The sequence below is a fragment of the Zootoca vivipara genome, chromosome 1 (assembly GCF_965207765.1).
Source record: "Zootoca vivipara chromosome 1, rZooViv2.hap1.1, whole genome shotgun sequence".
NCBI classification, from domain to species: Eukaryota; Metazoa; Chordata; class Lepidosauria; order Squamata; family Lacertidae; genus Zootoca; species Zootoca vivipara.
In genome coordinates, this window is record NC_142582.1 from 108,500,251 (window position 1) to 108,528,142 (window position 27,892).

Here is a 27,892-nt window from a genome sequence, read left to right on the forward strand (position 1 = left end):
GTCAGGGCCGGATTTAGGTTTGATGAGGCCCCTAAGCTACTGAAGGTAATGGGGCCCTTTATATGACCAGCTGTCCTTTGTCAACAACAAATTGTCACTATTTTTTCTGTTGAATATATGCCATATGGTAATCTATGGACCTAATAGGTATGTAAAGCCATTTGCACATAATAAAATATGTATTTTATCAAAATAATTGTTGAACTCAAATACAATTAAGAAGTATAGTAATAGTGAAATACAATTAAGAAGAAGTATATTAATAGTGAAATAATTATTAATACATACTGTTGCTGTATGTAGGTTTTAGTTTATTCATTTTTTATCTTATATTTTGGAAATGTACATCCAGTTTTTTTCCTCCTTGAAAAATTTTGGGGCCCCTAAGAGAGTGGGGCCCTAAGCTATAGCTTGTTTAGCTTATATGTAAATCCGTCACTGGCTACAGTGGATCCAAAATCTGAACAAGGAGAAATGGAAAACATCTAGATTAGATTTAAATGAATATGGGGTGTTTTCTGCTATTTTTCATTTGCTTTTATGGTTAACTGTTCAAACTGCCTTATAATTTATTTATTATCATCTTAAAAATAACTTTATTAAAAACTGATTAGTAAACTGCTGTCCTATAAAATTTTTATAATAAAAGCTAATCATTTTGGTTTAACCTTTGCAGGAGGCCTAGTCAAACACCCGCACTATTCAGTACAGAAAGTCTGGATCAGCAAGTAAAGTTCCAGAAGTTAAAGGGCCTCCTTAGTGGAGGCAGCCAGAGAATAATGATATCCACTTGCTGGCAGCGGCAATGATGAGAGAAGGAAGGGTTGGATTAGCTGGTTTAAATGTCTCCTCTCCTTCTCTACAGCTCCTGTGGTCACAGAGACCATGAAATGTTACATCTGCACTAGACAACAGAAACGTTTCTGATCATAAATTCTGATATTTGATTAAACCAACTACATCTAAAGGATTGCCAGATGTGGAACACAATACTGGAAATGCAAACAAAAAAGAAAACAACCATCTCTGCACTATGAATGCAAAACCAGCAGGCTAGAGAACGAGCACATCAATTAAATTAAAAATCATTTCTCTCCCGCTTTTTAATCTGCATTAGCAGTGTTCACACATGTGGCAGGAATAGTGCCAGAGAAGCTCAAAGGCATATTTCATGATGTGCAAAAACGCTTTTGGGACTAAATCAAGAAACCTCAAAGGGGTTTCTAAGAAATTGTCAGGGACATATTTCAGCTATAATGGCAACTTCCAACACTTCCTTGAAATGTTTATTATGAAGTGTTTCTTACACAAGTGCATAGATAAAAATGCTAAGTCTGAACTGCCCTGGTAGAAATTTAGCATCGTCATCAGAGGCTTCTCCTTAAAAATGCGCATAAGCACACAAAGCTGTATTATACCAAGGCAGGCCATTGGTTTACCCAGCTCAAGCCTTTTCTCAAGCTTGTTTTCTCCAACTAACAATGGATGCCATCTTACATAAGAGCTTCATGCATAGACAAAGGTTCACAGAGACCTAATTAATGCATTCTCCCAGCCCCTCTTATGAAAAACAAAAACAAAACCCATACCCTAAATTAAGACATACACAAACCACAGAACACCCAGGATAATATCAAAAGAATGAGTAAGTTATCATATCTAGTTCCCACCAGGGCAGTAGAGAGATGATTCTACTATTCTGCAGTTCAAAAGAATCCTCTAGATTACTGCATTCAACATAAAACTGACAAGGTCTTTTTAGTTTGGAGAAAAGACAAGTGAGAGATGTTGTGACAGAAGTTTACAACATGGAGAAAGTGGATATAGAAAGGCTTTTCTCCAACTCTCATAACACTAGAACTCAGGAACACCCAATGAAGCAAAATGTCAAAGGGTTCAGGACAGATAAAAGGAGCACAAAATTAAACTATGGAATTCGTTCCCCTAGCAGGCAGTGATGGCCACCAACCTGGGTGGCTTTAAAAGAAGATTAGACAAATTCATGGAGAAGATGGCCATCAGTGGCTACTAGCCATGATGGCTATGTTCTGCCTCCACGGTTGGAGGCTGTAATGTTTCTGAATACCAGTTGCTGGAAACCACAGGAGGAGAGAGTGTTCTTCTTCTCTAATAATAATAATAATAATAATAATAATAATAATAATAATAATATATTATTATTATTATTATTATTTATTATTATTATTTGTACCCCGCCCATCCAGCTGGGTTTCCCCAGCCACTCTGGGCGGCTTCCAACAAAGATTAAAATACAGTGGTACCTCAGTATAAGTACACAATTGGTTCCGGAAGTCTGTACTTAACCTGAAGCGAACTTTCCCATTGAAAGTAATGGAAAGTGGAGTACATAAACTGAAAGTACTCAAACCGACGTGTACTTAAACCGAGGTATGACTATACATTAAAATGTCACACGTTAAAAGCTTCCCTGAACAGGACTGCCTTCAGAGGTTTTCTAAATGTCAGGTAGTTGTTTATCTCTTTGACATCTGATGGGAGGGCATTCCACAGGGCGGGCGCCACTACTGAGAAGGCCCTCTACCTGGTTCCCTGTAGCTTTGCTTCTCGTAGCGAGGGAACCGCCAGAAGGCCCTCAGCACTGGACCTCAGTGTCCAGGCAGAACAATGGGGGTGGAGACGCTCCTTCAGGTATACTGGGCCGAGGCCGTTTAGGTCTTTAAAGGTCAGCACCAGCACTTTGAATTGTGCTCGGAAACGTCCTGGGAGCCAATGTAGGTCTTTCAGGACTGGTGTTATATGGTCTTGGCGGCCGCTCCCAGTCACCAGTCTAAGCTGCCACATTCTGCTTGTGGGATTCCTCCAGGCAGCTGGTTGGCCACTGTGAGAACAAGATGCTGGACTAGATGGAACATTGGCCTGTTCTAGCAGGCTCTTATGTTCGGCATCTCATTTACCTCTACACAGTATTTCAAACATTTGGAGGGCGTTTTTCACTTTGAAGAAGATGATCGCTGACAATAGCTGTGCGAAAGCGTATCTGTTAGCATACTAAAGATTCAACGTTTCATTTCAATTGTCATCAGTATCACTGTGAACTACTTTCCCCAATACAGGATTCATTTCCTAACAATACAGAAATGTTCATGTGCTGTAGAAGTGTTGAGTAATCCTCTCAAGACTTCTCCTGCTGTCTCATCTCCCCGTTTTTTTTTGGAAGCTATCACCAGGAAATTTCAATTTCTCAGTGTGCTGGATTAACCGTCTCAAGCACAGAGTTTGAAGTTACAGTCTGTTCTTGCATATAGCAAACATGTGACCACCTGGTAATGCCTCACAAATGTAAACTGAGGGGAGCAGATCAAAAGAGGACAGAGTGATGTATAAGGTCATGGCCTCAAGTCAATAAAACAGTTGTTGTTTTAATAGACTTACTAGAATTTCTTTGTTCGGGAAACAAGGAGATATGTCAAGGTAATGATTCCATGAGTTCTTGGAAGGCAGCTAACATGGAATGCTGACTAAGCAGTGTGCATCCTGATTATAACAGAAGTTAATCAGAGTGGCTGGGGGAACCCGGCCAGATGGGCGGGGTATAAATAATAAATTATTATTATTATTATAAGGATTAAAATATAATCCAAAAAATAATAGGTTAACAGGCTACTAACTACAGAATACAAGAAGCAGGAAATCTTTAGGAATTTTACACAGTTCCTACATTATCAGATGTCAACACTACTGAAAGCCAGCTGTAAAGAACTCTGCCATTGGCCACATTTGCATGTACTGATAAGATCAGCTTTCCAGATTTTTCACTCTCTTCCTGGCAGCAGCAGGAGAAACAAAACAGGAAGCTATCACATCACAGTACATCATAATCAGAGGGATCATAGTTTGTTGCTCCTGAACAAGCCACAATCAACAAGTCAACAACAAACTATGGTTTTAGATTGGCTAACAATTGTGGCCTGTTAGGTAAAGTGACCCCTGATCATTAGGTCCAGTTGCGGACGACTCTCACAGTGGCCCATCAGATGCAGTGTTCAAAACTCCCATTGTTCTAGGCGCATTCTGCAACAGGGAATTTCATTAGAGTGAGCAGTTTCTGAGCACTGGGTACAGTACTGCACCTAAGATTTCAGATTAAAACTGCAGAGTAGAAGGAAAGGAGGACCTTTTTCTGCCTCCCCACTTCTAGCATCTCTCTGAAGACTGGAGACCCTCTTAAGAGTATTAGGTGGGTGGGCAGGGGAAGGACTAGACCATGTGAAAAATGAACATAATATTTTAGCTGCAGTTCATTCATTTTCAGCATTGTATTTTTGTTATAAAAAGTGTGGCTAGACATTCTGTTGTTGTGCCAGCAACCAAGGTTTAAGGTGCTATTTAGCTCTTGGCTTTCATCCCTCTGTTTCTAACACTGACCAGATGCCTAAGGGAAGTCAGAAAGCATGGCCTGCGTGCAGCAGGGTTTCTCTTTTCCACTTGTGAATCTCAATAACTGGAGTTCGGAGACATACTGCCTTCAATGATGGAGGCAGAACATAGCCATTGTGGCTAGTAGCCATTGATAGCTTTATCCTCCATAAATTTCTGCAATCCTCTTTTCTAGTTCTCTTGTACAGTAAAATCAGATGCTGCTAATTGCATAAATGAAAGGCAATGGGTTCTGTTGATAGTGGACACCCAAAGATAGACTCATAGAATTGTAGAGTTGGAAGAGTCTTCAAGGGCAGGCATAGGCAAACTTGGCCCTCCAGATGTTTTGGGACTACAACTCCCATAAGCCCTGACCACTGGTCCTGTTAGCTAGGGATGATGAGAGTTGTAGTCCCAAAACATCTGGAGGGCCGAGTTTGCCTATGCCTGTCCAAGGGGCATCCAGTCCAACCTCCTGCAATGCAGGAATCTCAGCTAAAGCATCTACAACGTATGGCCATCCAACCTTCACTTAAAAACCTCCAAGGAAGGAGAGCCCACCAACTTCTGAGGGAGTCTATTGCACTGTCAAAGAGCTCTCATAGCTTTCACTAAGTGGGTACTTCACCACCTACCATTATTTTCCAACCAGAGGCACAACCACGGAAGCTATTATCTTTATGCAAGTAAAAGTTAACTTAAGCCATGTGGACAGAGCAGTGCAGAATATGGTCAGGAACATTGAGTTTAAATTTAAAAACAGACAAAGCGCATAACAAAACTTGGTTTTTTTAAAAAAATAGTTCGTAATTCTTTACTTCAAGTTTGAAATAATTAGCACAAACCCTATCACTATATTTGTGGGAACGGAAGCCACAGTCGCCGCAAATGCTATAAAACCATTTGATAAAAACTGAATGTGACGAAAACAATAAGGCTGCCCAACTAGAATGCAGGATTAAAAGGAACTCAGTTTTGTGCACAAGGTGTGGGTGGACAGAAACAGCTAAGTGTGAAATAAATGTACAATTTAGATGGCAGGCAGTGCTTTGTCATTTACAGAATGAGACTAGGGCAGTGAGTAAAAGAACAGGAATGTGATGTGTTTTTTAGCGTCTGAATTTTTTGGGGGAAACTACAAACAGATCCAAGTCTTTCTTCTGCAATATGTGGGATTGAACATAAAAAACACATGTTTGAAATGTTCTGTTTGTTGGATCCTTTGTAATTGGACCCCTCTTCTGCAGATTAAGATAGACCAATAAAATCTGAGAAGCACATTCATGACGCAACTCTACATATCAAGTTCGGACATTAGTTCAGTCCACCCGTCTGTTTGCAGGAGACAGGAAAATATAACACACATTTCTTGTAATAACTTTTTTATAAAAAAAAAGTTTGCAGAGGCGAAGGTATAACAAAAAAGCTAAAAGAAAAAAATACTCAGTTATACCATATATTCCAAGGTGCACAACTCAAATCACTTCTACATTTTTAATAACTAAAAAAATCTGCATCATAACATTATATGTGAAAAGCATATTTTGCTACAATTTTAGCTTTATTTTTTCTAACCCACTGTCTTCTGCCCCATGGCATGCTCTCTCTGCAGCACCACCCTTGTTAAACTCCACCCACTTCTTCCCCTTTCCCCTTCTATCTCCCTGCAATCCCCTTTGTTCCCCTTTTTTTCTTAAGTATGTTTTTTGCTCTGCTTCTTTCATACCCACTGCAGTGAGGTCCACCTGACTTTTATAGGTGGAAAACCAGCTTTTATTGACCACTGCTGGTTCACCTTCCTACTACTACAATCAAATGCCTGCACTTTATTGTTTACCAACACCTTTAATTATTTCCTAAGTAGGGACACGGGTGGCGCTGTGGGTTAAACCACAGAGCCTAGGGCTTGCCGATCAGAAGGTCGGCGGTTCGAATCCCCGTGACGGGGTGAGCCCCCGTTGTTTAGTCCCAGCTCCTGCCCACCTAGCAGTTCGAAAGCACATCAAAGTGCAAGTAGATAAATAGGTACTCCTCCAGTGGGAAGGTAAACAGCATTTCCGTGTGCTGCTCTGGTTCGCCAGAAACAGCTTTGTCATGGTGGCCACATGACCTGGAAGCTGTACGCCGGCTCCCTGGGCCAATAACACGAGATGAGCGCCGCAACCCCAGAGTCGGTCACGACTGGACCTAATCGTCAGGGGTCCCTTTACCTTTAGTGTGCCAGCCAGACATGCTTTTACAATTAAATAAAAGTAACAGCATATTCTTTATAAATTATAAAGGTATGAGAAGGTAAATTGCACGCTGTACTTCCATTTGTTACTGTTTCTTGAAGATTTACTTACCGTGTTTCTCATATTATAAGTCATGTCTTATATTAATTTTTTCCTGAAAAAAACACAGCATGGCTTATTTTCAAGGGATGTCTTAATTAAAAAATAAGTACCGGTACCGGTATCTGTACAGACCACGGTCTTCGCGCGCGGCAGGCAGAGGCTGCAGCCGGGTCCTGGGGCTGCGCGCGCAGCAGGCAGAGGCTGCAGCCGGGTCCCGGGTGTCCGCGCGCAAAGGCTACAGCCGGGTTCTGGGGCTGCACGTGCTGCGCGCTGAGGCTGCAGCCAGGTCTCGGGGGTTAACGCGGCAGCAGCAACCCTTCTTTGCCACAGACCTTCTTCCACTACCCGTACGGCTTATTTTCGAGGTATGCCTTATATTTTTCCACCTCAGGAAAATCCTGCCATGCCTTATTTTGTAGGGATGCCTTAAAATATGAGAAACACGGTATTTGCTGCAGTAAGGTTGCTGATGATTACAGAGGTTTAAATAAAGCTGGCTGGTAAAACCTAGTTAAAACCTAACACTGTTTAACTTATACAGTGGTACCTCGGGTTAAGAGGTCTGTTCTTAACCTGAAACTGTTCTTAACCTGAGGTACCACTTTAGCTAATGGGGCCTCCCGCTGCCGCTGCACAATTTCTGTTCTCATCCTGAAAAAAAGTTCTTAACCCGAGGTACTATTTCTGGGTTAGCGGAGTCTGTAACCTGAAGCATCTGTAACCTGAAGCGGCTGTAACCTGAGGTACCACTGTAAACCCATTACCCTTAGCCCCCCGCCCCCTTACCCAGTTAATCTTATCACTATGTACAGTCGATTCCAGCTGGTTTCCTTTGAGACAGATCTGTAGACAATTCTTACTCAAATCCGCTCCGGAAACTCCTAGCATAATTCTTCTCAAAGATTAATGCCATTAATGGCTTCAATGTCAGTCTTCATTCAGCTTTAGCTTTGCCTTTATTCCACCTGTTTCTCCTTCAGATCCGGGCTTCCACGTTCTTCTTCAGATTTTTTTCTTCACCTCAGCCAGTTTCCCTCTCTGCTTCCAGTCTCTCTCAACACTAACAGGCCTATTTATGTCCCAACCAGCCTATCCTTCAACCAATCTGAACCGCCCTGAGACCTGCTGGTATAGAGCTGTATATAAATTTAATAAATAATGGTAATAGTAATAACTATAACAATAATAATAAATATGATTTGAGTGGCAAAGAATTCTCCCCTACATCAGGCCACTTTTCCTGTCCAATGAGTGTGCAATAATTCCTACCCACAAGCCAATCAAAAGTGTAATTTTACAATTCTCTCAGTATCAAAAGTGTAATTTTACAATTCTCTCAGTATTTAAAGAACCCAGTTTCCCCCATGCCAGCCAACTGTTAGTCACCAACAGATACGTAGTACAGTGGTACCTTGGTTCCCAAACTCAATCCGTTCTGGAAGTCCGTTTGACTTCCAAAACATTCGCAAACAAGGCTCCCGAACTTCTGTTTGGCTGATTGGCCCCGGAAAAAATGGCGACAGCTGAAATGGACATTCGGCTTCCCAAAAACATTTGCAAACCGGAGCACTTACTTCCGGGTTTGCAGCGTTCGGGAGCCGATTTGTTCGGGAGCCAAGCTGTTCAGGAACCAAGGTACGACTGTATTACAACCCTTACATGTCCCCCGTACTGATACATTGTATCAAAATCAAGCCCTTTGTCTAGTAAATACATTTTTAAAAGTGATTTCTCTACACCCATACACCACCGCTATATATCTGCTCATCCTTGCTGTGTTTGGCAGTACACAAACTCCCAGATTTTGGCATGGCTGGATGAGCAGTTGGGACAACTGACATCAGCTCCACTATATGCCTCTAAATCTAGTGGTGGTAGAGGAAGATGTGAGTCCCAGATATTCTCTCATCCTAACTTTACTTTGGATGGGCTTTGGGCAGTCATTACATTATGCTAGTAATATAGAAGACAGTGAAGCATGGATCTTCCCTGTGTCACCAGGGAGCTGGGTCTACATGGGAGAAGGCCATGTTGCCATCTCCTAACTATACCAGCACCTGGAAACTCAGCCAATATGGGCATTTTAGGAACCAAACAAAGGCTTCCCTTACTTGTTTCTAGGATTTCTCACATTTTCCTAGCAGCAAAGGAAGGATTCCCATTGCAGCAGATAGCAAAGCTCAAGACAGTATTTTTGAAAACCAATACATTTAAAGACATATTTAAAAATATACAGAAATATTTGGTCAACATGGCGGTGTTGTCTTCTGAGCACAAAATTACAACTAAATACAGTTCTGTCAGGAGGCAATTCCTATCAACGGAACAGAAAGCTCTCGTGTCTTTAATATATATTCCTTGACCAGAGCCAGGGCTTTTTCGGCCGTGGCACTGATCTGGTGGAACACTCTGTCACAAGAGACTAGGGCCCTCTGGGACTTGACATCTTTCCGCAGGGCCTACAAGATGGAGTTGTTCCAATAGGCCATTGGCCAAGGCACAGTCTGACCCCCTCTCCTTCTGTAATCCTCATAGAACTCTAACCACATGGTTGCCATTAATTTGATTCTGAAATGATTTTAGAATGTATTTTAATTAATTGTGTGATTTTATGTACACTGTGCTATTTTTACTTATTGTTTGCCGCTCTGAGCCCGGCTTTGGTTGGGGAGGGCGGGATACAAATAAATTGTTGTTGTTGTTTTTATTCCCTGCAGCAAATATCCAACAGCAGATTTACATACACTTTCAGAAACGAAGACGATGTTTAAAAAGTGCTCTGAACAAAACCTACTTTGATTCAAGTTATGGAGTACATGAAGAGATATCCATTTTTTTCCTAAGTAAAGGCAAGATTATCAGTGATCATTTTACCAACTGCTTCTGCAATGCAAGAATAGTAAAGCATTTCAAGAGACTAAGGTCCGTTTCTGTCCATCATAAATTTTCTTTTGTGGGCGAATGAAGGTTCACAAAAATTTAACCTAGAACTGAAATGTACTCTTTGTACCAAATACCAAACAAACAGAACCCCTCAAACTTTGAGCTCTCGCTGTTCCTTTCACAGAAAATAATCTGGTTTGCTTTATGAGCACACGTCATGATCATCCGTGAAAAGCAATTAAGTCAGCCAGCTTCGTCTGTGACAAATTAATCATGTTGGCATTGGTCTGTCTCGGGAGACAATGGCGTGCGCCTCCAGGAGTGAAGTCAAACCATGTTTTTGCTGTGTTAGCAGCACTGAAGTGACCTCCCAGGTGTGCAAGCCTGGGAAGTATGTATGGGTCCTGGGCTTCCTAGACAGCAAGAATCCCCTCTTGGCCTCACTGACAAAGGAAATCAGAGCAATATATTGGGCACCAGCCTGACTGCAGCAGTTGCTAGAAGGAGGCGTACAAGTTGCCATCCAACTGTCTTAAGGACTCCACTCTGGATTTACTCCTTGGCCTTTTCTTCTGCCAAAGATGTCCTACAAGACAGTCAGTTTTCCTTGTTCTAGATCAGGCATCCCCAAACTGCGGCCCTCCAGATGTTTTGGCCTACAACTCCCATGATCCCTAGCTAACAGGACCAGTGGTCGGGGAAGATGGGAATTGTAGTCCAAAACATCTGGGGATCCCCGTTCTAGATGAACTACCTTCCCAGGTTGACAAGCCCCATATGCCTCTACAGCATGTGCAGAAAGTATGGCAAGCTTTATGAGGTCAGCTTGTAGATTCAGTTCAAAGACATAGGTTACAGGCTGACTAAGCTCCTCCCAGGTGCTAAAAGTATCAGGTTCTGGTATGAAGAAGCAATGGATCCTCCCCATCCTTGAGAAATTAAAATGGCTTCAAACCTTAAATAAAACACAGGTTCCTGGGATAGGCAGAGAGCAGAAGAGAAATGTGGTGGGTTTTGAATACAGTGGTGCCTCAACTTACGAATTTAATCCGTTCCGAAGGCACCTTCATAGGTCGAAAAGCGCCATTGGAAACGTGATTTCCCATAGGAATGCATTGGAAACGGAAAAATTCCTTAAGTCGAAGCAACTCCATCTAAAAATTTGTAAGTAAAAAAAACCCTATCTAAAACCGCCACGGTTTCCGTTCGGATGTCGAGAAATTCATAAGTGTGCGGCCATTTGCCCCATTCATAAGTCAAAAAATTCAGTTTTCGAGTCGTTCGTAAGTCGAGGTACCACTGTACTGCAAAGCCAGGATTTAGGTTTGGATAGCGTCTAGGTAAAAGACTTGATTGAATTCAAATTGCATAGTATACTGTTATCTAGTGACTGGAGGAGATGCAAAGTCCATCTTCCATTGCTGGAGTGTGGAAAATTGGTTGTGCTAGCAGGAAGATCATCTTATGTTACAGAGAATCTGCAGGCTTGAAGGGAAAGGGGAGTGCTAGGACTGGGTAACATTGGCCATAAAAGGGCCTAGCACTGAAAAAGTCTAACCAGACTATACAATAAACCCTGCAAGTGAGCGATTCCTTGGCTTCGTACCAACAGCAATACCAGCCTCTCATCTCCATCTTTCTGGAGTGATCCAGCCATGCCACAGGAATAAACTAAAGTCCAGGCCTGCACCTGCAAATTAAATGTGCAAAATGGCTCCAGAAACACTACAAACATACAATTGAACTTGGAATCTTCTTCTACCACTAAACTAAGGCCTTTCCCCTCTTCCTTTTTCTAGTGAAAGGGTAAAGAAGGGAAAAAGAAAGAAGTCGTTTATCATTCTGAGAAAGTCTGAAGATCCAAAAGGGCATTTTGTAACTTTTGAAACATTCAGATATCAGTGTACTTTGTTGCGTCATGTAGTGGGAGCTATGTTGTTGTTTAGTCGTTTAGTCGTGTCCGACTCTTCGTGACCCCATGGACCATAGCACGCCAGGCACTCCTGTCTTGAGTAGGAGCTATACTGGGGTGCAAGGGCTGGAAAAAATGCCAAGATGTTTCTCATCTGGCAACCAATGCACCGCTTTGGTTTCAGATAGCGCATGGGTAGAAGAGTCTAAAAATCCCAGGACACAAACAGAGTCTCATATCATTGATTAAAGGGGGGATGAAGGTTTTATGATCATATTTGCAGGGGATGGACTAGATGATCCTTGGGAATCTATAATTCTATGATATTGGAGGGGGGAGAGTCATACTGATGCATATTTTGCTCTAGGAGGCTTAGTTTGGTCAGAATCGAGTATACACTTCCAGAGTTCACGCTAAATACATTACTTCTGGCAAATGAGCCACCATAGCCACTAGAGGGTGATGAAAATTTGTGTCCTGGGCTTTAGACTCGTCTACCCATGTACTATCTGAAACCAAAGCAGCACATTGGTTGCCAGATGCTTTTTTTTTTTACAGCTCTCCCACCCCACTAGCTAGACTTATTGAGCATACTGGTAGATGCTGCTTCATTACCTATGTGCCTAACAATGTCAATTCTACTGTATCACAATGGGAATGAACTAGTTTTGTACTGAGGATAGTAAACGTATGTGGCTTTAATTGATACCGGAGCAGTAAAAGCTTTCATTTTCTTGTCCATATGACTACTTCAGAAACAAATATTAATAAAACTGGCAGCATAGGAAAGGATTTAAAGGATTAAGTTTTCAACATGACACTAAAATAAAAAGGCTGCCTGAAAGATTCCCAATACACAAATGCAACACAACCTTTCATTTTCATCAAATGCCAACACTGAACAATACTCAGTCACTGTGGGCTTTACTCTTTCTTTAGACAGTTGGGTATATGCACTGGAAATTTTATCTGCTGAGGAGAGGGAGCACACTTGCCGTGTCTCACCTGAGAGAGGTCGGGGGGGATATCTTGGACAATGGGGGGGGGGATATCTTGGACAATGGGAGCTACCACCTTCCAAAGATTCTGGGGTGCCCTCTAGAATCGGGGAGAACCAACAGGTATACTGTTTCTAAGGAGTTGTTTGTTTGTTTTGAATATCTGATAAACTTGAGAGGTTTGAGACAGTTGAAGGACACCTTCCACTTTCAAGCACACACACACACACACACACACACACACACACACCAAAAAATCTACCCCTGCCCAAATTGATCTCTCTCTTTTGAAGGATCTAATCAGTCTGAAACAAAAACAAAAACACAGAGGTTTGAAAAGAGTGGCTTATCCTAGCAAATAACTACATTAATGGCCCAGTCTCCTTTTTTTAATTTGAGAAAGTCACTACTATCCAAGAAACATAAGCAAGGAAAGCAAAAATTGTATGAAATTATATGGTAGTTAAGTGTACTCTGATGTTCCTTTGCTAGTCAAAATCCCTCCTTTTTCAGATAGGATGCACCATTCTTTTTTTCTTTTTTTGTGCTCATTTGAATGTTTCATTATCTAACATATACAGCTGTGTAAGAAGTTGGCACTCCTGCAAACAGCATATCTGATTTGATATATTAATTATCAGCTAAGTAAGGTGTGCTTTAATGATAGAATCCAACAACCCATTTGCCGCAATATTTATGCTTGTTGTCTTTATTGCTTTTCTTATCTCCATGATAGACCACAGCTTGAATCTCCTGGCACCTCTTTGTTCTGAGTTTTCAGTCCCAGCGGATGGCTACTTCCCTAAGACCCATATATAAGAAAGCACAATCACATCCTACCTCTACCTCTCTCCCTTGACTTCATGCTCTCAGTTTCTTCTTCACCCCCACACTGTCTATTTCACCTGTATATTGTTCTATCTGTGGCCTGCTTTTCTCACTGCACCAGCTGCAGGTGCCCCTTGTACATCGCTTTCATAGTCCCATGAGAATTTGCTCCTCACTCCTCTGATTCAGTATCTAGGCGAGGGAAAATGAAAGCAAAACACGGAACCAAGGAATAAAGAGGCACGCCCAGCATTCAGATAGGGACCCAGTATTGTATTCTGTTGCAATATAGTGTAACCTTGGTTCCTGAACTTAATCCGTTCCAGGAGTCTGTTCAATTCCCGAAACAGTTCTGGAGCAAGGGCGCGGCTTCTGATTGGCCTCAGCAGCTTCCTGCAGCCAATCAGAAGCTGTGCCGAGCGTTCGCCTTCCAAAGAACTTTCGAAAACCGGTTTTCATTCGTTCGGGAGCTAGAATGTTCCGCTCCCAAGGCGTTTGGGAGCCAAGGTTCCACCGTAGAGGCAGAGCTTAACTCAATCTGGGTGTTCTAGCTGAACCTCCAGTCAAGCCAAGAGTCTGCCCCGAGCAGAATTCGAGGGCAGACTATATAGGCATAGTACACAAAGATTCCTAAAACATCAAAACATTTTCAAAACTTAAACATTCTCAGAATATAAAACATCAGTATGCATCAAGAAAGGTCACAGGTCATGGGATAGATAAACATATGGCATCATTCTGCCTCCCAGCTTCCTCCGTTATTGCTGTCCAACAAGATATGATGCCCACTTGAGCTCCACAAGAGGATCGTGTCCTTCCACGAGAACATGCACTGCACCATCCAGTACGACGGTTCAGCTGCAGCAGACACTGTAACTCTCCAAAAGTTTGACTTCGCCCCCAAAGGCACCCTCTTCCATTGTTTCCCAAGACAGACGGATGCCAACAACAAAAGTTCTATCCAAATACATGGGTGGGCCTTCTGCCTCTGTGCTTTCGTGTTTCTCTCCTTTGAATATTGGCTAATTGCTCATAAATGAAAGCTTATACCAAGAACAAACTTAGTTGGTCTCTAAGGTGCTACTGGACCATTTCTTTATTTTTTATATATATTTCAATTGTGTCAGACCAACACGGCTACCTACCTGAATCTGCTCATAAACTGTTTCTCAGACGGACCACAGATGAACGCCCATCCCACTGGTACAATATTCCCAAAGGGTGCTTTCAACCTCATGGTTATCAAACTTATTCAAGATGGCTCAGGAGATTTAGATGAGGCATTTATGTGGGATGTTAAACAGGTGCAGTCAAATCACAACTGTTCCTAGAGTGTCCACTTGGAGGACTACATGGAGGAACACCTGTGGAGGAACACCTGACTAGCTTGGTTTCCTGTTCCTCCACATGCAAATGAGATGGGGAAGGTGGCAGATAAATTCACTAGCCAGCAGCCATTTCCCTCTCTTGGACCACTTCAAGGACTCAAGATCTAGTGAGGATTCTCTCTCTAGGCTTCCAGCCAAGAGAGAGAGCTGAGATGGAGTCTCACTTCTTATAAGTGAACTTCACATGTATATATTACCTTTACCTAAGCCAGTCTACCTCTTGAGTGTGCTGTATCTCGAGATGCCTGTAAGTAAACTACATTTATACTTTTAAGAGCATTGTGTCGTGTCTTTTCTTTTAAGAGGGACAAAGGGGATTAAACCAGGAAAATACATTTTATTCTATAGGCTTAAATCAAGCCCACGCAAACGCTTTTCTGCTGTGCATTTGAAAAGGGAATGTTACTCTGCTAAGTTTGGAGCTTGCTAGCACAAGCTGGGATAGGATATATCTAACAATATCTCCTCATCCACATTCCTGAACATTCCCACAATTTCTTAGGGGAAAATGCAGTTCTATTGAAAAAAATCTCCACAACTCAAAATTATGGGAAATTTATCTCAAAATCCCCAGCAGATGGGGGAAAGATGGGTGGGGATGGGGTCAGGTGATGATGTTTCTATTTTATTTAATGCATGTGGGGTTTTTTGTCAGCATTGCTTGTACTGGTTCTCTGTTGTTCGCTTATGTTCCTTTGGTGGTGAGGGATGTTGGAGTTGGCCTAGGGTATGATAGCTCATTTGTGATTGGCTGTGGTGGTCTTTGTTTCGTGTGTGAGTGGGTGTTTTGGTCAGGTTAGCCATATCGATTTGTATGCTGTTGGTGGATTTTTGTCATTGTCTTGTTGGGCTGTGTATGTGATAAAGGGGAGCCATACCGGGGTGAAGCAGTCTTCTTCTATTTTTCCCCTTTTCTTCCCAATGTCTCAACAAATGTAAAAATGTTACGAGAGACATTGCACATACTTTTGCAAATCAAGAAAATCTTTAATAAAAAAGCTAGTTAAAATACAAAAAAAAAATCCCCAGCAGATATTTGTGAAAGCAAAAACGCCACACAGTGTTTAAGACGAGGGAAGAATGGTCAATTTATACAAAAGCTTTTGAAAAATAAGTTTTGTGTGCAGCTGCTTCAGCCTGAGGATAGAGATATCCAATTCTGGTTATGTCAGACATCAAAGGTGCACACACATATATTTGCATGAAGCAAATCACAGCTGATTGTTTGCCAGAATACACATAATTTAAGTATTCTCAGTGAAACAACAGGGGGGGGGGAATCCTATCTCTAAAAATATGCAAAGATACTTAATCCACACCCGGGGTGTGTGTGTCAAAAGATAAATCCATGAGTTACACATGCACGCCCCCCCAAATGTTGTCTAACAGCTTGTTCTTTGATTACAGAATTTCTGTGTTCTAGAAAAACAAAAACAATTTGAAGGAATAATGGCATCCACTGAAGCAACTGCAGTAGGGGAGGAGAATGGAAAAGGGATACCACTGGAAAACTATCGGGATCATGTAAGAAATTCAAACCTTCATTTAATGTTGGAAATTTAATTGAGGGAAATTAACTTCCCTCAATTAAAAATAAGATAACAGAAACACTTTGTATAAAGGGGGGGGGCAAGAAAAGATGTTTGAGATAACCACAGTAAAAGGTAAAGAAATCTTCCACCTTGGAAATCTCTCTGAAGCAAGGGAAAGCACACCAAAAAGTCACCAAAACAATGACATCCCAGACTTGTGATCTTGTAGAATTGGTAGGGGGGAAAGGAGGGGGGGAGCTGAAGCAATGGCTGGCTCAGGCAATCTGAGGTCGAATCCCGAACTACTGACTATTGCCCGGTTAGCAGGCATGATCTGGGTATGTCAGAAAGTCCAACTCAGTTCTCTTCTATGATACACAGCAGCATTTAAGATCAAATGCTATCAAGTCCCCACAGTGACCAGTTAGGAGTCACCATTGGCCTCTAGGAAGCCCACAAACCAGACATGGAGGCAACGGCCCTCGTCCATTGTAGTTCCTCAGTAACTGGTATTCAGAGGCAGGCTGCGTCGGATGCTGGAGGTAGCATAGAGTTATGAACAGTAGCCACTGATAGCCTTATCCTTCCATTAATTTGTCTAATCCCTTTTAAATTAAACAATGTTGCAGACTATCAACACACCCTGTGGCAGAGAATTTTGTACTCCACATGAGGCAGGAGGCTGCCTCAGCAGGGCACTGAAGAATACACCAAAGCACAGCACAAATCTCTTAATTGAAGTGCACGCTGGCTCCCATTAACCAAGCACCACAGAGCCCTCAGGAAACTGAGCCATAGAGCAAGTGAATTGAACACTCTGAGCATGCACAGAACCGTCTTTTATCCATTCATTTTGATCCAGAAGGTCAGGGAACGCTCTGCCCACTGCTCCCATCACACATGACCACTAGCTGATAGGTGTTTTAAACCAGGCATAGGCAAACTCGGCCCTCCAGATGTTTTGGGACTACAACTCCCATGATCCCTAGCTAACAGCGCCTGTGGTCAGGGGTGATGGGAATTGTAGTCCCAAAACATCTGGAGAGCCGAGTTTGCCTATGCCTGTTTTAAACTAAAACACCTAAAGCTGTGGTTCCCAATTAGCCAAGTACTGCAGACCTCCTGTTTTTCAAAAGCCAAGCCATGTACCATAGCTGCCAAGTTATCCCTTATTTTAAGGGATTTTCCCTTATGCTGAATAGGCTTCCTCACAAGAAAAGGGAAAACTTGGCAGCTATGCCATGTACCCCTACTTTTGAAAATGTTGATATTTCTATGCTAGTTTTTGTTATGTGAATGGTGTCATGGACTTCCTGGGTGGGTTATGCAGACCCCCTGGGCTCCACAGTTCACCAATTAGGAATCAATAAGGCAATAATAGATTGGGAAAGGCTACTTAAAAGACAGCCACCCAAACTTTTATGTCAACTTTAAAAGCAAAACCTAGATATCCGGATGTTTCAGATAAGTGACCTTGTGTTAATTTCCATACGTATTTCATTCTCTCTTCTATTCTTTAATCTCATTTTTTTATTCTTGTGAAAAAAATTCAAGTAGGTCTGCAGCTATTCTTGCTAATTGTGTACCATACTGCAACATATAGTATACACCAGTGACTTAGCATTATCCTGCAAATGGGTGTGTAATATAGCATGTTACAGCAGTATGCACAATTACGTTATTTGCTATTTAGGTGAACACCATTCATCAGAGCTCAGAGTTGTGTTGTTGGGTAAGTTATATGTGAATAATGAGTGCAACCCCAATTAGATATACTCTGGATATAACCTTAAACTACTTAATATTCTTGTCAAAACTAGTGCAAATTGTAATCCAAATAAAACTCTTCCCTTTCCTACTTTGATTGCAAATTTAAAGAGCAGCAACTTTATTAGATACTCCCTTCAATACTGCTACAGGCCCAAAGCACAAAAACAACAGAGGGGAGTTTAAGATTCCCCATTTCCTGGTGAATTTTTTGGCATTAATTACTTTTTCATGATAGTCATCACTGCAAGAGATTCCAATAACACACATGAATACCTATGACAATTATTTTTCTTAGGAAGGTTGTGACTTTGCAAAAGAGTGAAATTATTTTGATTATCTGAATGTTTCACATTAATTTCTCCAGGGGTCACAAACTGACTTATAAATCAGTATTTTTCAATCCAGAAAGTCTCTCTCTCTCTCTCTCTCTCTCTCTCTCTCTCTCTCTCTCTGTGTGTGTGTGTGTGTGTGTGTGTGTGAGAGAGAGAGAGAGAGAGAGAGAGAGAGAGAGAGAGAGAGAGAAGATGCATGTGTGAGATCTGAATTGGTGCAGAAGTGATGCTCTTAATCTGCTGCCCACAATGAGAGGATCTGAAGCATGCTATCGGCTTCTTTCCTTCCCTCCTCTCACACCAATTCTGCTATCTACAATTTACTATATCCTGTTTATGTACTTATTTTCATTTATTGAATTTCTATTCCGCCTTTCTTCCGAGGACCACAAGACAGTCTACAATATGAAAACACAAAACACATAACAGTAACAAACAATAACCCCCACAAACACAGTTTAAACGACTGTAGATTGTTTAATTAGCCAAAGGTCTGTGAGAAGAGAAAATATTTTGCCCAGCACCCAAAGATACGTAACAAAGGCGCCAGGCAAGCCTCCCTAGGGAGAGCATTCCACAAGTGGGGAACCACCACAGATAAGGCTCGTTCTTGTGTTGCCACACTCCAGACCTCTCATGGAGAGGGCACACAAAGGGCTTCCGATGATGATAACTGGGTCTAGGTCGGTTCATACAGAGAAAGGCAATCATTTAGGTGTTGCGGTCCTTAGCCATTTAAGGCTTTATAGGTCAAAACCAGCGCTTTGAATTGGGCCCAGAAACTAATTGGCAGCCAGTGCTGTTGGGCCAGGATTGGTGTTGCATTCTACGGCGTATCATATGCAGCAGCAAAAGTCATGATGCATGCTTACCAGATTTGTCCCCATAATTATAAACTTGATTATGAGGAATCCCAATAGATTTGTCCCCATAATTATAAACCTGATTATGAGGAATCCCAATAGTGTTAACCACATTTAGCACCAATGGCAACGTAACACTACAGAATGTTTAAAGCAAACCATGAAGAGAAGAGGAAGTTTTCTGGTGAGAAAGCAGAAAGAAGGAAGCTTGTGGGTGGGTCTTTGCAAACTCTTGCTCACGGTTAAAGAGATCTAGAACATTACATCTGCACAGGGATGAGGCGGACAGACAAAAAATGCCCCTCTCTAATCCATCCAGAATCCTCTTTAGAGAATTTTGATGCACAGAACTTTTAACTGGCATAATTCATATATGTACAATAAAGCAAAATATCTGCAATACAGATAAAAAGAATCTATAAGATGTTCCCTCCTATAATTCATGAGGGAGAAGGTAAACAGAGCAAAATTATGCCACAGAAATCTTTTTGTATGCAAGGCTGTCTACAGTAATCCAATTAATGAATTAGCGGAGATCAAAGGGCAAGGGATTTTCATTGCTCTTATCAAGTGAATATTTACTGCTTTTATTACATTTCGTTGATGTTTCCTTTTGTAGAATTGGTTTTAAACACTGGTTAATTTAGAAGATTAGCTTTCTTTTAATCTTAGGGTTTCTTTAAAAAAACAAAAGTTTTAGTTTAATATAAAACTAATTGTCAATTACACTTCAAGGATGCTCAGTCCAGTTATGAAAGATTTAACGATTCAAAGAGTGTGCTCGGATGATACAAATATTTCTCCTCCCTTATGCAATTTAGAAAAACTAAGAACAAAATCCATGCAAAAATCATTGTCTTTAATGAACATCAGCTTATGCTGTAAAGAAAAATATAACATCTAATGCTTCGGATACTCCATAATTATGAAGTTTAAATGAGGCAGCTGCATACATTAGCAGTTGCTAAGAACTACAATAATGGACAGTAGCAATCACTTTTATAATAGAAGGAAAATAACAGAACTCCCCATGTACAAGATTCGGACTAAGTATTCCTAATGTGACATTGTGAAAGGCCTTATCTACAGAATCTGGTAACTAACAAAGACTGCAAAATATGCAGGTCAAAACAGTACTGCTATATGTAGCTGAAATTACATGTGCTTTAAAATCTTTTTTGTGTGTGTGTGTGTTTAAATTAGGAGGAAATAATTCTACACAGTGGTGCACAAGCCCTCCTCCTTGGCTTAAGTCAGAATGGACTCAGGGAAAACACTTTTAAAAAAATTGCACACACAACAAATCATTTGCAAAGCTTGATCTGAGTTGTACCTCCAGCCACTCTGGACCAGGAGTGAGGAACCTCCTTCAGACTAAGTCAGTGCTGATGGAAGCGAGGCTGGAGGGGGGAAAACGGGGCCCAGGGATCCAAAACAGATGGGGCAATGGAAAGAAGAGTAGGGGGAAAGCCTTCTGTAAGTGAGCAGTACAAACCTCAGCCAATAGCAATTTGCCCCAACCTTGGCAACCAAACAAGCCGGGGGCTAAAGAGGGGAGAAGGTGGCAAAAAGAGAGGAAAGGAAATGGGTGACCCCTCCCCATTTTGACTCTGGCAGTGACTACCACTGGCTTCAGCCCATCCACTGCCAGCATACGGCCCCTGTCAGATCACCCTGAGGGAATGCGGCCCTCAAGAGAAAGAAGGTTCCCACTCCCTTCTATAGACCATATGCACTATCATCCAGCGCAATGGAAACACAATGCAAAGTGGGGAGGTATGTAATCAACTTTGTATCATTTGCAGACTGAAAGCAACAATCAGACTGAATACCAATCATATTCACTGGATTGGTTTCCGTACCAGATATGGGGGAATAAGCAAACACCAGCAATTTACGCTACCATTTTCACTAACTTTCTCCTGCATCCTAGTTAAAGGTATGTCTGAATCGGAAAAAGTTGAAGACTGTTTATTTAACTCAGTGGTTGAAGTCATTTAAGTCATTTAAATGTTTTAAATCAATGATCATTTAATTAATGATTTAAATCAATCATAAAACAACCACTTAAGCAAACTACAACTATTCTAACCTTTGAAATCAGGCCTGTCTCCAGATCTAGTTAGTTGCTCACTAAATCATGTTCCTATTTTCCACTTTCATGTCTATTTTCATCTCTCTCCGAAAACTATCAGTCTCCAGCGTAAAAAAAATCAGTGTGTGCAAATACTGCTGATTGGATTACCATTTCTTTCTAGTAACAAAATGTTAACAGGAAAAAAATTATAACCACCCAAGCATCTTGATGCCACTGTGAGAATGAGACAGCTAAATGATACATTTGGGTGACTCAGAAGGGAGAAATAAAATTAAAACATCCAAAAATGCTAGCACGCAAATCTACTCATTGTTCTTGGCGCCATCTCATCCTGAATGGATTTTATTTTTTCCCCAGTATTTTTTTTCCAATACTGTATTGATATGCATAGTTGCAAAATGAACTGCAATTCTTCTGGGAGTTTAAATGATAGTGGGTGTGACTGTTTCCTATTCCAAAATACTTTTCATGTTTCTGAGTTATACTCCCAATTGCTTTTCTTCTTAGCCGAGCGTAAACACTGCCTCTCTAGATGAGAATTATAACTTTTCCATTGTTGTTTTGATGGAAGGCGATACATGAATTCCCTAAATTAGAGGTGGGGAACGTTTGGCCCTCCAAATGTTGTTGGACTCAAACTCCCATCAGCCCCAGCCAGTGTAGTCAATGGTTAAGGATGATGGGAGCTGGAATCCAATAGCACCAGGAGGCTTATAGGTTCTCCAAGCCTGATAGATTCCCTAGTCAGGATTTGCTCCACATCACTGACACTTAATGGAAGTGGTAGGAATGGGAAAACATGAATACAGGCATCTGGGTTACTTTCCGGGCTGCCGTGTGCCTAAGTGAAATTGCATAAAGTGCGGAGCACCCTCTAAACCATGGGTAGGCAAAATAAGGCCGGGGGGGGGGGGATCTGGCCCAATCGCCTTCTAAATCTGGCCCGTGGACGGTCCGGGAATCAGCGTGTTTTTACATGAATAGAATGTGTCCTTTTATTTAGAATGCATCTCAGGGTTATTTGTGGGGTAGAGGAATTCGTTCATTTTTTTCTTCTTCAAAATATAGTCCGGCCCCCTACAAGGTCTGAGGGACAGTGGACCGGCCCCCTGCTGAAAAAGCTTGCTGACCCCTGCTGTAAACACTATTTCCACTGCGCCCTCTTCAATGCGTAACAAAAGGACTGTATTCAAAGATATCCGCAACTAGAATTGAAGCTCTGGGGCTGGCAGGATGATGGAGGGCATGTGGGAAAGCGGTGGCTACAACACCCCACACATCAGTTGTCAGGCAGGGAGGTTGAGCAGCCTAAACAAGGCCCCGTTGCGCCTCTGGATAAAAGACTGTTTATGTATGCAACAACTGCAGCAAGAATTCTCTTAGCCCAAAAATGAAAACAACAAGAAGTACCAACGAAAGAAGAGTGGCAGATGAAGATGATGGACCTTGCAGAACTGGCGGCTGACAGGGAAAATCCGAAACCAGCAAGATCAAGTATTCCAAAAAGAGTGGAGTAAATTTATACGATATCTGAAAGATTATTGTAAGCAATAAACATCAATCGCAGGGTTGTCTGAAGATTTGTAATGAGAAATTCTCTACCTTTCTGTATTTATTTAAATCTTGAGTTATTTTGTAATGTGTGCAATTAGAATTGGAAAACGTACAAAATGCAATGATATAAAGGTTAATTATGAAGTTGATTGTGCATAACTGGATGGGACACCTGTATATTGATGTCATGCCTAAAAGGTAAAGGTAAAGGGACCCCTGACCATTAGGTCCAGTCGTGACCGACTCTGGGGTTGCGCGCTCATCTCGCATGATTGGCCGAGGGAGCCGGCGTATAGCTTCCAGGTCATGTGGCCAGCATGACAAAGCCGCTTCTGGCAAACCAAAGCAGCACATGGAAACACCGTTTACCTTCCCGCTGTAGCGGTTCCTATTTATCTACTTGCATTTTGACGTGCTTTCGAACTGCTAGGTTGGCAGGAGCTGGGACCAAGCAACGGGAGCTCACCCCGTCACAGGGATTCGAACCGCCGACCTTCTGATCAGCAAGCCCTAGGCTCAGTGGTTTAACCACAGCGCCACCTGGGTCCCTGATGTCATGCCTACCACAATATAAATTATTCTAGTCTTTAGGCAAGGGGAGTCAAGTAGTCATTTTCTGAAGCAACTGCATGTTTACTGTCACAGCGTATATGGTCCTAAAGATCCCCATTGAATGTACATATGGTAGCAAACTCAAGTTTACTGCTCTAGTATGGGAGAAAATCCTGACAGACCTGGTTAGTGACTAACCTATGTTTTCTTATCAGCTCTAGTTTGTCTCATTCCCCCCCCCCAAAAAAATGAAGCCTTTCCAGGAATGGGAGATACTAGGTGCATGGTGTCTGGTTTGGCCATTTACCAAGTGTATGTACACATTTGCTTGTTCACCTGCGGAAGCAATGAGTGAATGTAAGGTAGATGTGTTTTCACTTAAAACCTCTTTGGTGTACATCTGACAAGATGCAATAGAGTGAAGCACCCTTCAGAAACATCAAAAATGCACAATCTGTTCAAGAACCCGACTTCACTCTTCTTCAAAACCAGGGAAAAGCAGTATGCTTGTGAAACATATGGTTATGGAAGATAAAAGGGAAAGTGGTGGAATAAGCAGAACTACAAAAGAGTTAGCAATGAGAAAAGTAACAAGATCCCATGGGGACATTTCTGTTGAATGTGTATGCAAATACAAAAAACGCAACAATGAGAATATGAGGAGCCATATCTATATTTTAAAAGCCTGCAGAAAAACAAGGCAAAAAGGTGGTGTTAATAGATTGTGCTGGGTAATCAGGCATTTAGATAACGAGATCCCTAGCTTTGTTTCAGTTCTAAGAATTGACTGTACTAAATGCCTGTTCCCCCAAAAGCAAAACAGTAGGGCTCCCTTCTTCACCCTATATATAGCTGATCACAACTCATTTTAATTAGCACAAAACTTGCTTTCGGGGGGGGGCAGGGGGAATTAACTTGCTCTGGAGAACATATATCATTCACAGATAAATTTCATCATTAGGAATCATAAAGAGATTTCAGGCCATCTCCTGACATTTACCATATTTACGTGTGTGTGTGTGTTTGGGTTTGGGTTAAATGAGATAAACAACTCTTTGTGTGTCATTCAAGTGGGGGGAAGCACTTCTTAAAGTAAGGAAAAGTGATAAGCATGTTCTGAACTCAAAAGGAACAAACTTCTGAAAATGCCGTCTTCTACTCTCATCTAATATCTGCTTCAATCCAGGTCACAGTATGCCTCCAACATTGCAACTGGAAAACTAGCTATTTCACTTCTTGTCTATTTTATAAATCCCCATGTTGCCCGAGTATTTTAATATTCTGAAACACAGCTCTTTGCAAAGCAGTAATTGCAACTTGCTAAGAGATCACAAAGCAAAAATGTAAAAATTGCATTACCAACTTGAATGCTCTCCAACAGCAGAACCACCCAACTTCAAGTGGCTGTTGAAGTCCTGGTCTAGCATCTAGTGTCAGTTTGGGGCAGAAAGAGGCCCAAAAATCTTAAAAGTGAATCCCAGCAAGACAGAGGTTCTATGGATCTGCAGTTCCCACATCTGGGAATTGACATCATGTTCTTGATTCTGTAGTTCTGGTTACAGGTAGGTAGCCGTGTTGGTCTGGATCGAAGTAAAATAAAAAAATTCCTTCAGTAGCACCTTAAAGACCAACTAAGTTTTTATTTTGGTATGAGCTTTCGTGTGCATGCACACTTCTTCAGATACAGTGAAATGGAAGTTTCCAGGCACTTATGTAGAGAAGGGGTGGGGAGGGGTGGGGATGGGGAGGGGGGATCACTCAGAAGGGTGGTGGAAATGGGTGATTGACTGACTGATAGCTGTTGATGACCGCAAACGACTGCAAATGGTTTTGCATGAAAAAGCAAGGGTTGAGATGGCTGAAGATCGCTTATCATGTATAATGAGATAAGAACCCGATATCTCTGTTCAAACCAGGTCCCTCCATGGTTTTGAGCTTGGTGATAAGTTGCAATTCAGCAACTTCTCTTTCCCAGGACACTCTATACAAGATCTCAAAGTAGCTGTCTTACTACAAAAGAATTTCAGAAATAGACTGGAAAGAGAAGTTGCTGAATTGCAACTTATCACCAAGCTCAAAACCATGGAGGGACCTGGTTTGAACAGAGATATCGGGTTCTTATCTCATTATACATGATAAGCGATCTTCAGCCATCTCAACCCTTGCTTTTTCATGCAAAACCATTTGCAGTCGTTTGCGGTCATCAACAGCTATCAGTCAGTCAATCACCCATTTCCACCACCCTTCTGAGTGATCCCCCCTCCCCATCCCCACCCCTCCCCACCCCTTCTCTACATAAGTGCCTGGAAACTTCCATTTCACTGTATCTGAAGAAGTGTGCATGCACACGAAAGCTCATACCAAAATAAAAACTTAGTTGGTCTTTAAGGTGCTACTGAAGGAATTTTTTGATTCTGTAGTGCCTCCCATAAAACCCAGGTTCACAACTTGGGGATGACTCTTGATCCTAAATTATCACTGGAGACTCAGGTGTCTTCAGTGATGAAGCAAAGCAATGGCCAGCTCCAGCTCATCCATCAGCTATTCCTGGACCGGGACAGCTTGGCTTCAGTTACCCATGAACTAATAGCCTTCCAACATAGATTACTGCAATGCACTCTACATCGGCCTGCCCTTGAATGAGCTGGAAACGACAGCTGGTACAGAATGCCATTTTTTTAAAAAAAAAATTGAGCAGTGAGGGAGGATCAAATTACACCTTAATCCTCAAATCTCTGCAGTTGTGGTCTGTGAATTTCTGAGCCCCAAACAACTTAGGACCAAAGTACTATGCAGAACTCCTTCTCCAGGAGCTCCCTATGAAGACCTGCTGGGAATGCCCTGTTTGTTGACTCAAGCTTCTGCTAGGTGGGCAACAGCATGAAGAAAAGCATTTTTGGAGGTGGTCCCCACCCTAATGAATATTTGGTTGGCCTCATTTAGGAACAAACTGAAAAAACCTTTTGTTTAACCTTCTTACTGACACTGCTACCTTTTGTTTGTTGTTAGTTTTGTAAGTGTTGTTGTTGTTGTTGTTGTGCTATATGAGCAGCTGCTCTGCGCTCCCGCTGGGAGGAAGGGGAGGATGTAAGTATGAGGAAATAAATAAATATTACCATGAATCCAGGGCTGCTGCTGAAAAGGTCATTCTCTCACAACGTTCAGCCCTTCCTATCCATAACATGCAGTTCAACAAAATCTTGTGCTCTAACATCACTGCAGTGTGTATTTCCCCACCAGATCATTGCCTGATGCTGGCAAAGTGTGTGTTTGTGTGTGTGTGTGTGTGTGTGTGTGTGTGTGTGTGTGTGTGTGTGTGTTTGTGTGAAATGTGCAGAGTAATGGCATCAGAACACGAAAGAAATTGTGCTATATGTCATGGACGGTAAGGGAGGAAGTTGACATGGGGCTGCCATTTTCAGCTCCATGTTCCTGATAGCTTGTATCTCTGCACTGCAGAACTGGAATGTTTACTGCCTGTTAGATAAATCAGGGTTGAACAGACCTGGGAAATTAAAAAGGATTTTGTTTTTCATGAATACGGCCTGTCAAGCTCACCTTTCCTCTCTTGGTAAACTTCATCCAGGAGTTGCTCCCGCTTTTCTAATTGACCTATGAGGTTTTGGTGCTCAGACTCTTTGCTCAAGGTCAGGTGTTTCAAATGCTCTCGGTTCTGCAGCAGCTGACGCCGAAGTTTCTTTTCCTTGGTCTCTTTCTCCTTCACTTCTTCGCACAACCACTGAAGTTTTGTCTAGAAGACAATGTATTTGCATACTTAACAAGAAAAGGCCTTTACTGCAGTGTTCCTCAACTGCACTTCCAAAGCAAAGCTTTGCCAACCTCAAAATGCAATAGGCTAAAAGAAGCTTTTTTCCAGTTTAAAGTCCTGTCAGTCCTGCCTGGGATTCTTTAGTTGTGATTCCTCTGTTGCAACTGGTCCCTTCCAACTTTACAATTCTGATTCCCACACCCATCATTTTTCTCTCTCCCCTCCCCTCATGCTTCATTTAAATTTTCATCAGTTTTGGTTCATGTCTTCTCAAGTGGGATGTATTTATTGCTGGGTGGGATTCACAGCCCTTCTGCAGGTTTGCTAGGGCAGTTTACAAACCCCAATACAGGCGTCAAGTCCTGAGGCTAAAGACAGATTTCAAAAAGTAATAAAATGGCTGAAAGCTGACAGATTCCATAATCCATCAAGGCGAATCTGTACACATATTCAGCCTTCTTGATTCTTTCCTGTATGTAGAAGTATGCTGTAAATGGATACATCCTGCATTTGGCGATGCTCTTGGCACTACTGCATCAAAAGGTGACCACTACAGTCAGCTCTGACCCAAACAATTACTTGCATATTGCCAGCTTGTGTAACACATATTAAAACCACAGCACTGACAACAATAAAAAGCTACAAAACTTTTAAAAGAACACAGGAGTCCATAAAT

The 27,892-nt window shown here is 41.8% G+C and overlaps 1 protein-coding gene across 5 annotated transcripts in view; it reads right to left on the minus strand.

Annotated features, from left to right (window-relative positions):
* Positions 1-27,892, minus strand: part of CEP128 (centrosomal protein 128) — a 189,998-nt gene that overhangs the window by 88,714 nt on the left and 73,392 nt on the right. For all 5 annotated transcript variants that reach the window (XR_015950693.1, XM_035107862.3, XM_035107853.3 and 2 more), the window contains exon 18: positions 27,006-27,198. Coding sequence is in view for 4 of the 5 variants with exons in the window: in XM_035107862.3 (XP_034963753.3) it covers positions 27,006-27,198 (193 nt within the window). In the remaining variant the exon portion in view is untranslated. The remainder of the gene's footprint in view (positions 1-27,005; positions 27,199-27,892) is intronic.